This window comes from Hemiscyllium ocellatum, chromosome 7 (assembly GCF_020745735.1).
Source record: "Hemiscyllium ocellatum isolate sHemOce1 chromosome 7, sHemOce1.pat.X.cur, whole genome shotgun sequence".
NCBI classification, from domain to species: domain Eukaryota; kingdom Metazoa; phylum Chordata; class Chondrichthyes; order Orectolobiformes; family Hemiscylliidae; genus Hemiscyllium; species Hemiscyllium ocellatum.
Window position 1 is genome coordinate 9,380,094 of NC_083407.1, and position 13,401 is coordinate 9,393,494.

The 13,401-nt window shown below is 41.3% G+C and overlaps 1 protein-coding gene across 1 annotated transcript in view; it reads left to right on the forward strand.

The window, feature by feature from the left end:
• The window catches only part of cfap65 (cilia and flagella associated protein 65), a 150,030-nt gene that overhangs the window by 111,394 nt on the left and 25,235 nt on the right, over positions 1-13,401 (forward strand). The window contains 6 exon segments of the mRNA XM_060827726.1: positions 1,231-1,347; positions 4,477-4,614; positions 5,071-5,136; positions 7,376-7,569; positions 9,284-9,433; positions 12,159-12,845. Coding sequence (XP_060683709.1) covers positions 1,231-1,347; positions 4,477-4,614; positions 5,071-5,136; positions 7,376-7,569; positions 9,284-9,433; positions 12,159-12,845 — 1,352 coding nt within the window.

Sequence of the window (13,401 nt, forward strand, 5' to 3'; positions counted from 1 at the left end):
AAGCTTTACCAGGATGTTTCCTGGTTTGAAGGATATTAGCTATGAGGAGAGATTAGTAAAACTCAATTTGTTTTTGCTTGAATGTCAGAGGTAGAGGGGACGACCTGATAGAGGTTATGAGAGGCATGAATAGAATGGATAGTTGAAGTCTTTTTCCAAGGATAGAAGTGTCAATTACTTGAGGACATAGGTTTAAGGTAAAAGGTGGAAAATTTAGAGGAGATGTGAGAGACAAGTGTTTTTAACACAGAGGGTGGTAGGTACATGGAATGCACTGTCAGAGGAGGTGGAAACATTTAAGAATCATGTTGACAGATATCTGAATAGGTGGGGATTAGAGGGATATAGGCCATGTAGAGGCAAAAAGGTTTTAGAACATAGAATGTTACAGCGCAGAATAGGCCCTTCGGCCCTCAATGTTTTGCTGCCCTGTGAAACCAATCTGAAGCCCATCTAACCTACCCAATTCCATTCTCATCCATATTCCTATCCAATGACCATTTAAATGCCCATAAAGTTGGCGAGTCTACAACTGTTGCAGGCAGTGCATTCCATGCCCCTACTAGTCTTTGAGTAAAGAAACTACCTCTGACATCCATCCTATATCTATCACTCTTCAATTTAAAGCTATGCCCCTCATGCTAGCCATCACCATCTGAGGAAAAAGGCTCTCACTGTCCACCCTATCTAATCCTCTCATCATCTTATGTCTCAATTAAGTCTCCTCTCAACCTTCTTCTCTCTAACAAAAACAGCCTCAAGTCAAGTTTACAAAAGTGTCATGTGTCAGCCAAAGGGCCTCTTCCTGTGCTGAATTTTAAAAAATCTTTCTTCTTTGAATCTAGTGACCCCAATTATTTTGGAGTTGAAGACCTGGAGAGGTTGTCAAGATGGGGAAGGGTGAGGCCATGGCAGGAGTTAAATATTTGGATGAGAATTTGTCACTCATGACCTGTTTTTTCAAGTCCACGTCTTCTCAGCAATGTTTTTTTTTCTCCATTTGCCATTGATTGTTCTCCTGCTTAATGATTACACTTTCTGCTCATAACCTAAATTATAAAACAGGTGTCTCTTTACAGTCGGAATGTGACCATGTGTTCTTACACTAGTGCAGTATGATTTGAGGCTGTCTTTTCCCATTTTGGTCCATGCTTCAGTCTCTTGTTATTGTTTGTTTTTTGAATTTAGAATCCATTATGCTGTGACCCAAGTCCTCCTCTCGTTTTACAGGTATTGAACGTTACTCCTATCTGTGGAGTGCTTCATCCTGGAGACAGCACACATTGCATTGTCACACTGAGAACGCATAAAGACCCTTGCTTCTATGACCTGGATCTAATCTGTGAGGTAACTTCTTTCAATTTTTGTATAAAAAGGTTTTGAACTGATAGGAAACTACCTCTTCAGAAACAACTGGAGTCAGCTACATCTGTGGCCTAAGTCCTTTTACTTAATCTGAAATTTCCCAGTTCCATCTTAGTAGGATTATGACTTCAGAGTTAAAGGTTATGGGTTCAGACCGCATGCAAGGACTTGATATCATATATTATTGTCACATGTACCTAAGTACAGTGAAAAGTTTTGCTTTGTGTGCAGTACAGGCAGATCATACTGTACAAAGTGCATCAGTGAAATACAACAGTGAGGAATACAATGATATGGCTGCAGAGAAGGTGCACAGAGAGCAAGATCAACATTAAATTAAAAATTTGAGAAGTCCATTCAGAAGGCTAATAACAGCGATGACGAAGCTGTTCTTGAATCTGTTGGTATGTGTGTTTAAACTTTTGTATCTTCTGCCCAGTAGAAGAGATTGTAACTGGGTTGGGAGGGGTCTTTGTTTATGTTGGCTGCCTTCCTGAGGCAGTGAGGAGTATAGATGGAGTCAGTGGGTGGAACGTTGGCTTGTGTGATGGTGAGTGCCACGTCTCGACTAACATTTCAGTATAATCGTGCTGGGGGAGTGCTGCACTGCTGGAAGTGCTGTATTTTTGGTAAGATATTAACCAAAGGCTTCTTCTGCCACCTTTGGTGAATGTAAGCATTCCCACACCACAATTTTGAGGAAGGGCATATGTCCCCTTGTCAATAATTTACTCCTCAATCAACGTCACTAAAACACTGATTATTGGAAATCAGCATATTTAACACTTGCAGGATCTTGGTGTGCTCATATTATCAACCATACAATTTAAATTGCAACAGTGGCAAAGCTTAAAAAAGAATTATTTAGTTGGCCGTGAGGTGCTTTGGAATGCTTAGAAATCATATAAGGTACTATGTAACTGAAAATCTTTATTTCCTAGTAAGTATTATTAAGTCATCCACATTCAGTGCTTAGCTAGTAATGTGACTTCCCAGGGTGTCATTCCATTTCATACTTGACCCTCGGTTCAAAATTCTAATGTAAAATGAGTTGCTACAGTCTCAACCAATACTTGTAGTGCTGTATAGATGATCAAGAGCATCAAGTTCCTAGGAATGATGATCACCAACACTCTCTCCTGGACCATCCATGCAAATACAATGTCTGGATTAGTAGTGCTGGAAGAGCACAGCAGTTCAGGCAGCATCCAAGGAGCAGTAAATTTTACAGCCCCCGGATGCTGCCTGAACTGCTGTGCTCTTCCAGCACCACTAATCTAGAATCTGGTTTCCAGCATCTGCAGTCATTGTTTTTCCCATGCAAATACAATGGCCTAGAAGGCACAATAATGCCTCCTCTTCCTCAGGAGGCTAAGGAACTTCGGCAAGTCCATAAAGACCCCCACTAAATTTTTCAGATACACTATAGAAAGCATTCTGTCTGGATGCATCATGATTTGGTATGACAACTGCTCTGCCCAGGCCTGTAAGAAACTACAGAGAGTTGTAAACACAGCCCAGTCCATTGTGCAAGCCAAACCTCATTCATTGACCTCATCAAGATTTCTCATTGCTGTGAAAAGGCAGCATCATCAAAGACGTGCCCCTCCGCCCACACTGAGGTTATAATCTCTTCCAATCTCTTGGTACAAAAGCTTAATCACATGAACCAACAGGTTCAAGAACAGCTTCTTTCCCCTTGTTACTAGACTGATGAGTGGACCTCTCAAATTTCAAATCAAATGTTGATCTTGCTTTTTGTGCCTTTCTTTACAGCCGTAAGTTTATATTCCCCACTCTGTCCGATTGCCTGATGACCTTTGTACGTTATGATTTGCCTGTACTGCAAGCAAACCACAACTTTTCACTGTACCTAGGGTACATTTGACAATAATAAATCAAATCAAAGCTTAAGCCTTATACCAACCAAATATTCCTGAAGGAGGGCTTATGCCCGAAACGTCGAATCTCCTGTTCCTTGGATGCTGCCTGACCTGCTGCGCTTTTCCAGCAACACATTTTCAGCTCTGATCTCCAGCATCTGCAGACCTCACTTTCTCCTGCCAATCAAATATGTAAATGTGTGCAGGAAATCGATATTTCATATGGAATGTAGCATGTCAGGTGACAAATAGATAAAAACGAACACTTCAGAGGAGCTGCTGAAGCAGAGACCTGGAAGTTCACCTTTGGAAATAGCAGGACAAGTTGATACAGGTGTTTTCAAAAGAAACAAACTTGGCTCTACGAATAGAGACAGTGTACAAAACAGGTCCTGTGCTAAACCTTTTAATCATTCAGTAAGTATTAGCTGGAGTAGAATGTCCATTTTTGGGTGCTGCTGCACTCTAGGAAGGATGCCAAGTCCTTGGAGTGTGGATTTTTGGATTTACCAGAATGGTTCCAGGATTAAAGACCATTGGGGAGTTGGAGGGATTAGGAAAGGTAGTGTATTTCCTTTCAAGCAATTAAGGTTAAAGGAAGAGTAATGAGAGATGTTCAAAATCATGAAGAGTTTTGACAAAATAACTTGAAGGTTGAGGGGTGACCTCATAGAGGTTTATAAGACAATGAAGAGCATGGATAGAGTGAATAGACAAGGTGGAGGAGTCCAGAACTAGAGGGCATAGGTTTAGGGTGAGAGGGGAAAGACATAAAAGGGACCTAAGGGGCAACTTTTTCATGCAGAGGGTGGTGCGTGTGTGGAATGAGCTGCCAGAGGAAGTGGTGGAGGCTGGTACAATTACAACATTTAAGAGGCATCTGGATGCATATATGAATAGGAAGAGTTTGAGGGATGTGGGCCAAATGCTGACAAATGGGACTAGATTAATTTAAGATAGCTGGTCGGCATGGGCGAGTTGGACTGAAGGGTCTGTTTCTGTGCAATACATATCTATAACTCTAAAACTATTAATAGTTACAGAGCTAGGGTGAGTAAATAGAATTGAGATGTATAACGTCTACAATCTAATGTGAATAATGACACAAATTTTAGGGACCTTCCTTTTTCTGAGGCACAAAACTGCAACATCTTGTTATTCTGTAATTCTTTCTGATTGTAACTGACTTGATTGTTTCCAACTCTACCCCACCAACTCCCCTGGGTAGGTTTACTCCAAGCAACAGGTGGCACGGTATCAGAAGGAACTTGAAGACTGGGAGAAAGAGAAGGAACGGCAAGAAGTTGAATTCACGATCACAGAAAGAGGTCTGCAGGACAACCAACAGCCAGGATTCCAAAGAGAGGTAGCTGCAGCCAAAATAAACCCTGTTGCAGGGTGAGGATGGCATGTTTGGGCTAAGGTGGTGGGATAGGGCTCAAAAGATAGATAGAGGAACCTCAATTATCCGAACGACACTGGTGGGGAGTATTTTGTTCCGATAATTGAATGCTGGATAACACAGTTTTGTCAAGCATCAGGACCTTGCGGTCTTGTTAAAGTAATCTGAAATTCGGATAATCGAATGCTGGATAATCCAGGTTCCTCTGGTAATTTGATTTTTATTGCATTTCTGTTTGTGGTTCTAATATTTCCCATGTTACCAACACTTCATAAGGTGTTTTCTTTTGCCTATAAAGCACACTGGGATAAACTGAGGTTGTGAAATTCACTGTGTAAGTGTAAATTATTATAATGTGCCTGCATCCTGATATTCCTGATTGAATACCCAACTGCATTTCTCTCCTTTTCTCTCTACAAGTGTTGCAAAGACACACAAAGAAGTCATAAGAGGTCACGTAGGGGAACAAGCATTATGAAGTACAAGGTAATAAATGAGCTCTGAGATACATCCTGACGTAAAAGAAATAAAAATAAATGAATGAGGGAACAAAGAGCTGATATGCTGCAGTTCCTTGCAATATGATTGTAGCTTTTTTGTGTTGACTGATTTTAAATTACCTGAAAATTTGTTTTGTCTTTCACACTTGGCCTTCTTACTGACTAGATTAGACTCTGATCTCCAGCATCCGCAGTTCTTACATTTGCCTAATTCAGTCCTGATGAAGGGCTTTTGCCCGAAACATTGATTTTCCCATTCCTTGGATACTACCTGACCTGCTGTGCTTTTCCAGCACACTCTAATCTAGACCCTGATCTCCAGCATCTGCAGTCCTCACTTTTGCCAAGTGGGAGGAATTGAAGGAATCCGACTGTCATGGGCCAGTCCAGACCCCTCAATGTATATTATGGAGGTAGCCTGGTCCCTAAATGTTATATATTTTTTAAAAGACAATTGTAAGATGCCGTGTTTCAGATATGATTCAATTGGCCCACCATTAGGCTTTAATCAGAACACACTTCCTGCTTACAACACAGTTAGAGTCATAGAGATGTATAACAAGGAAACGGACCCTTCGGTCCAACTCGCCCATGCCAACCAGATATCCCAACCCAATTTAGTCCCACCTGCCAGCTGGTGGGGCTAGATTGGGTTGGGATATCTGATCGGCATGGGCGGGTTGGACCGAAGGGTCTGTTTCCTTGTTGTATATCTGTGTGATTCTATGACTCTCGCTGTGTTGTAAGCAGGAAGTGTGTTCTGATTAAAGCCTAATGGTGGGCCAATTGAATCATATCAACAAAAAGAAGAATTGGCATAACTTTATTGCAGCACTGAACATATTATTTAACTGCTAATCAGCCACTGTTCCAATATCGGCAGCATCCCATAAACCCCCTTGGCAAAGACAATTCAGCAACACAATTATTAGTTTCATATGTTGTCTCTCTCCAGTGCGGTAGAAAGAAAACCGAAAGAAACAATCTGTCCCTTTTGAATATTATTAAGAGGAAGCCTCTCTGTCTAAGACTTCATCCTCGCAGCAGAGAACTCAAGCTTTCAGTTCCAGCAGCCAGCAAAAGGTTGTAACTAACTGAAAGCAAAACTAAAGTCCTCCTGGGTCTGTGTAAGCCTGCTCCCGCCCACTTCTGATTCTTTTGTCTTATACTTAAAAAATAAACGCAGGGAGATCTCAACACAGTTTACCTACTGCCTATCTGAACAGAACATTTTGTCATTACTGACAACCCTCCTCTGCAAAGAAACAGGTCAGAACACATGACGTAAAGGCAGAGTATTGTCACACTAACGTTGTATCTGAAAGTCTTTTTACTGGAGTATTTTTAGTTGGATTTGGAAACCTGAAATCAAATTCATTTTCACTGTTTGAATGCATGCATGTAGGTAGGTTTTGAGACAGGGAATTAGTGTGAATAGAGATTAAAATCACTAATGCTGTCTTTGGGAAATCCCTAGGATGGTATGATGCTTGACTTCACTCTGTTAACAATGTCAGCAAGAGCAATAAAAGCAAAAGATGCAGACAAAAATCAGCGTCATTGGTAAGAGCTTAGAGTGGGGAAAGAATTTATAGAGTCAAACAGCATGGAACCAACACTTATAAGGTGTTCTCTTTTGCCCTTTGGTCCAACCAGTCCATGTTGAACATAATCCCAAACTAAACTAGTCCCACCTGCCTGCTCCTGGCTCATATCCCTGCAAAGCATCCCTATTCATGTACCTATCAAAATGTCTTTTAAACGTTGTGACTGTACCCGCATTCACCACTTCTTCAGGAGGTTCATTTCACACACGAACCACCCTCTGTGTAACAAAAGTTGCCTCTTACGTCTTTTCAAACTGTTGATTCGAAATTTAGTTCTCTTGATAGATGTTGCCTGATCACCTTTAGGTGCATTGTTCAGGCAGAGTTTATTGAGTCTAGATTAGAGTGGTGCTGGAAAAGCACAGCAAGTCAGGCAGCATCCAAGGAGCAGGAAATATCGATGTTTCGGGCAAAAACCCTTCATCAGGATTTTTAGCTAGAGTTTATTGAGTGTCTAATCCATGCACAAGTTAATGGGAGTGCTTGATATTGACCAAAATAAGAAAATAGTGGGAAAACCACCTTGTGAGCTTGATAAGCACCAAGCTTGCCAAACCATTAAAAACGGATTAAAATACAAATGGCAGATTAGCGCAAAGTATGTTTATCCTTGCACAGACACTCCCTCCAATCAAGGAGCCGAAGGAAACATGGGAAGGTCAACACAGTGAAAAGCCAATCCCAGGAATGTGGGCCAAGCCAACGCCAGTTAAACCATTCTTGCTACACCTAGGAGTTACTGCCAGGTCCCATTCTATGGAGGAGTATCACAAGAACTTTCCAACAGAGGTTTCTAAGCACTACATCTTGAGGTATGGATTATTGGTCATTCTGCTATAACGCATGTCTCATTAACACAAATTCACTGTAATACAATTGATGAACTGGGGACACTGTTTCTAAAGCAAGAACTTGTAAAACATGTGTTGGCTGTAATGCAATTGTGTCACCAACACTTTCACCAACATTAAAGCATAATTTTTCTGGAATGCACAAGAACACAACCATCATGTTTTAAAAGTACCTGTATCTGAAGGTAGCCACAGGATGCGTATGTCGGGTCAATAACTTTGGTTAGCTGTGTTCCTGAAGACTTTGTCACGTGACCTCCCACCTCAATTATTGGTCACCTGACTACACACCCTCAGTGCACTGTCTTCCATTCGGTCTTGGGGAAAATGATATAGAATGAATGTGTTGTTTGGGAAATTGGGTGGGGGGCGATAGGGGTAGATGGTCATCTGATAAGAACTTCTTGAATTAGAAGTGCTAGCTATAACACAGAGACGTACAGCACGGAAACAGGCCCTTTGGTCCAATTTGTCCATACTGACCTGATATCTTAAATAATCTGGTCCCATTTGCCAGCATTTGGCCCATATTCTTCCAAATCCTTCCTACTCATATACCCATCCAGATGCCTTTAAAATGTTGTAATTGTACCAGCCTTCACCACTTTCTCTGGCAGCTCATTCCATGCACACACCATCCCCTGCATAAAAAAGTTGCCCCTTAGATGCTTTTTAAATCTATCCCCTCTCACCTTAAACCTATGCCTTTTAGTTTTGGACTTCTTCACCTCAGACAAAAGACTTTGTCTATTTACCCTATCCATGCCCCTCATGATTTTATCACAGAATCATAGAATCCTTGCGGCAACAAGTCACCCCCTCAGCCTCTGAACCTCCAGGGAAAATAACCCCAGTCTATTCATCATCTTTCTACAGCTCAAACCGTCCAACCCTGGCAAAAGGTTATAAATCTTGTAAATTCTTTGTAAATCCTTTCTGAACCCTTTCAAGTTCACAACATCCTTCCTACAGCAGGGAGACCCAAATTGCATGCAGTATTCCAATAACGGCCAAACCAATGTTCTGTACAGCTGCAACGTGACCTCCCAACTCCTAGAATCAATGCACTGATCAATAAAGGCAAGCATACCAAACACCTTTTTCATTATCCTATCAACCTGTGACTCCACTTTCAAGGAATAATGAACATACACTCCAAGGGTCTCTTTGTTCAGCAACACTTTCCAGGACCTTATCATTAAGTGTATAAGTCCTTCCCTGACTTGCCTTTCCAAAATGCAGCATCTCACATTTATCTAAATTAAACTCTGTCTGCCACTCCTCAGTCCATTGGTCTATCTGATCAAGATCCCATTTTACTCTGAGGTAACCTTACAGATGCAGTTATTAGATCTGTGCTCACAGGGATTGAATTTTCCTGCCATAAGATTATAAGACGCATGCAGCAAGAGGCCATTTGGCCCATCCATTCCAATCTGCTATTCAATGAAACAGTGATCATTCTCACCTCCATTAATATTCACATAACCCTTGATTCCTTGGATTATTAGACATCTGTATATCGCAGCTTTGAATACAATGACCCAGCGTCGACTGTCCTGTGTAGTAAAGAATTCCACAGATTAGCCACCCTCTTGAGAAAATGATCCTCCTAATATTAGATGGTTCTTTTACAATAATAACAGTGACATTGCATTGCTTTCTCATTTGGTAGAAATTTTATATCAGAACCACTCTCGACATCACAACCTGAAAACAACAGGAAAACATGTGGAAAATCGGATAGCAATTCAGCTGATTGCCTCTTGTCTGCCTCAAAAGAAGACTTGAAGCTGGTGACTGACATCCTGTCAACAGTTCTGAGGTAATTATGACTGCTTTAATAACGTAGACTTTGAGGCTGAGTTTCCATTGAACTATACGATTGAGTCCCTTTCCCCTCTGTCCTGTCTTCATCGATTGGTGTTGTCCAATTACTAGAGCAATAGTCTCCATAAAAACTCTCAAATGCACAATTGCTATTTTGGGCCACAGTTTCTAGAGAACTGTTCCCATAAATTCTCTATTTTGACAGCAAAGTCTTCAACAGAAAAATGGCAGGACTAAAAAGTGTGCCGTCCCCAGAAAACATATGGAATGGAGTTAATCTCCATGTTCAAAATCTGCCTTATCCCTTCCCTGCCAACCTGCAGAATTATTTGTTGAAAGGAGATGGGATTGGAGTTGGTCTTATATTTAGCCTTCGATATCAGGTTTATCTTTGCTCGGTCTTGATTTTCTGGCTTACGGAAACTGATAGTTAAAGATTATCAGGAAATAATAGGTGTTTTTACATCACTGCTTGTGGTCTTGGAGAATTAAGGCCTGCTCCTTCTGACCCCCCAAAGCTAAACTGTCCTTATTTAACCCCACCAGAACCAAGGAGCACTGCTTCTCACACTAGAAATTTGGCATGTCTACAATGACTCTTACCAATCCTTATAAATGGACCACAGAAAGCATCCTATACAAATGCATCACAAGATGGTTTGGCAACTGCTCTTCCTCACACTACAGAGAGTCGTGATCTCTGCCCAATCCATAATGCAAACTAACCTTCTATACATTGACTCAATCTATAATTCCCACTGCCTTGGGAAAGCAACCAACATAATCAACGACCCTCCCACCCTGCTCTCTTTCACCCTCTTACATTGGGCAGAAGATGTAAAACTTTGAATACATGTATGAGCAGCTTCCCCACTGTTATTAGTCTTTTGAACAGACATCTTGAACGTTAATTCTGATCCCTCCGTCCCTCTGATCAACAGGAGGGGCCTCTCAGTTCCACGATCGGTCAATAAACACTAGCAATTCAGTCTGGTTCTGTAACATTTCACACTTTATTCAGTCTTGGCTGGGCACAGGTTTTCCAGTAACACAGAGATTAAACACTTCCGTGTTCCTCGGAGAAACTGCGCACCTGGCTTAAAACAAAGGCATTTTAATATTTTTCTGCAAGAGAGGTACAGGCCATAATCATAGAGCACATTCAAAACATTTACCAATCAATTTTAATGAAATGGTATTATTGACATCAACTTAGCCCAATGATATTTCCTGGGAACCACCTTTGTTTTCCAACATCCAAGTACTCCTATCTCACGAACCTAATCTCTGCACCTGCACTTGAAGGTCAGTTAGGATGGCCAGTAATGTCTTATCTAGTCTAGTTATTTCCATGCTGTAAAGGAAGCATTGTCTGCTAAGCTCTGTAGAGACAGACTGTGGTTAAGTCAATTATGCAGCTTTAGCAGTGTTAAAAGCCATTTTATGCAGCTTTGAACAGAATTGTCGATTTGCAGGGTAGAAACCATTTTGTCATGTTATTTGCATTAAGAAGCCATTTATTGCTGTCTATGTTAGTAAGAACATGTATTAAATGGCTGTTCCTGACAACAACTAGTTACTTCAGCCTGTATTCAGATTTCAGATCCTCACCTCGCTGCACCTTCTCTGTGGCTGTAACACTGTATTTTGCACTCTGTTTTGCTATCCTGAATGCACTTTGTATGGTACAATCTGCCTTATAGCACACAAAACAACAGTTTTCATGCTATCTCGGGACATGTGACAACAAAAAAAATCAAACAATTGTTCATCCTCTTGCTAGCTGAGCTGTATGTTGACATGTGGTGCCTTCTGGAGCAGTGCTGGCCCAACAGGGATTCAAATCTGTCATTTGGGCTGGACTCCCATCTGGAAAATTGCTTGGAAAGAAAAAGACACAAGTTAAGACCAACAAATATCCAGGTTTCCTGACCAGTACTCCTCAAGTGCTCACAAAGTTCACCCCAGTAAATATCAGAAGCATCATACAAGATGTCACTGCAATGGATTGGTGTAGATTGTCCAGCAACTTCTGCTGATCCATAATTTATAGTGGCTGAATAGTTCTCATGTTGATAATAGTAGCACTCCTTGTTAATCTCCAAATTCTGCCTTTCATCAACTTCAGGCCATCCAAAGATTTGCTGCCTGTATCTTATCTTGTAGCAAATCCCATTTTACTTGCTTGCTGACCTGGTCAAGTTATTTATATTTGCTCCTGGTCAAGTAATGTCTTAATTTCAAAATGTTCACTTCTTTTCAATTCCATTCCTAGTTTCACTGCTCTTTGTCTCTGTATATTTCCTCAGTCCCAAAACCCTCCAAAACATCCTTGCTCATCTAATTCTGGCCTCTTGGGCATCTCTGAATTTGGCCACTCCACCATTCATGCCCACTCCTTCAGCTGTCTGCAATTCTGTCCCTAAATCTCTCTCCCTTTTTATCCTTCTTGAGGAGAGTCCTTGTCAGGTTGTCTCATCTAATAGTTCCTTGTGTATCGTGGTGTCAAAGTTTAACTTATAATCCTTCTGTGAAGGACCTCGAGGCATTTTATTATGTTAAAGGTACTGTATAAATATAAGTTGTTCATAAGTCATTTAATATTGACACTCCAAACATCAACCAGGGAAACTATCAGTTTATCCTGTATGTTTATTATATTATGCAACTTCTAAGGGCTAATTAAAACCTGTTGATGTTTTGGTTTGGTTTTATCCAAGGTGTCTGCTGGAAGACATTCACTTTCAACGTGTACTAGTTGAAGGAACTGCCGAACCCATCCCCTATTACAGACAGTTCTGGAGTGAGGAAGGTGAAGAGTTGGCCTTGAAGAACATCGAACTTGCAAAAGCTAAGGATGCAGATGCTTCTCAAGTTCATGAATTAAACAATATCCAACCCATAGAAACCAAAAATGAGCAGATCTCATCTGTACCAGTGGATGCTGATGCTGGTTTTGAGCAGGAACCAGACAGTTCTCAGGCAGCAGATGCTGATATGGAATTGACACTGACTGTGACAAAGCACAGAGACTCTGCTCAGGATCAGGATGTGGACAACAGCCAGCGAATGGAAGGTGAAGGAGAGGAGAGCTCGACTCTAGCTGACAGCTCAGATGATGCTCTGAGCCAGGAACTGGAAAACACCCAACAGACAGAAACTGATGATGAGTTGGCCTCGAATATACCACGGAGTCTTGATGGCGTTCAGGGCCAGGAACCCGACACGCAACCAACAGAAGCCGAAGATGATGTGAACTCGATTATGTCAACAGCTGCTGATGCAAATCAGAGTTTGGAGCAGGCTGGTAATGAAACAGAGGAAGACTGGCTGACCGAGGAAATGCAAGCGTCATTGAGTGCCATTCGCATGGAAGAGCAGCTTACACGGAGGCGACGTCTGAAAAGGTGAGTAACACTGGAGAGGAGAAGCAATATTTTACTTAATAAGTTAAGCCTTATCCTATTTCTGCAACCTTCTTCAACCTCATGACTTTGCTGATACTGTCAGATCTGCTGAATTTCTCTCTTTGTTTGATAGTCTTGCGTGCTGTGGTCAGGACATAGCACTGCTGCTTTTCATTTAGAAGCACTATGTGTTCAGATTCTGCTCCAGAGACCTGAGCAAAAAAGTCCAGGTGGATATACGATGCAGTACTAGCAAGTCAGAGGGCAGTCTGCCCTCTAAAAGGCTTTGTGACATTGTTTTGAAGACAGACCATTCATAGAATCCTGTTCAGTATTTATCTCAATTATCATTCTTAAAACAAACATTATCTGGTTGTTATCACATCACTGTTTGTTGAGCATGCTGAGTCTGTAATGGCTGCCACACTTCCTCCATTATAACAACAATAATATAACTTCAATGGCTATTATGCTGTTTGGGATTTTGAAAGGTGCTTTATAACTGTTTTCGTTCTTCTTTCATCTCTCCAAAATCTTTTCCAATTCGGCTACCCAT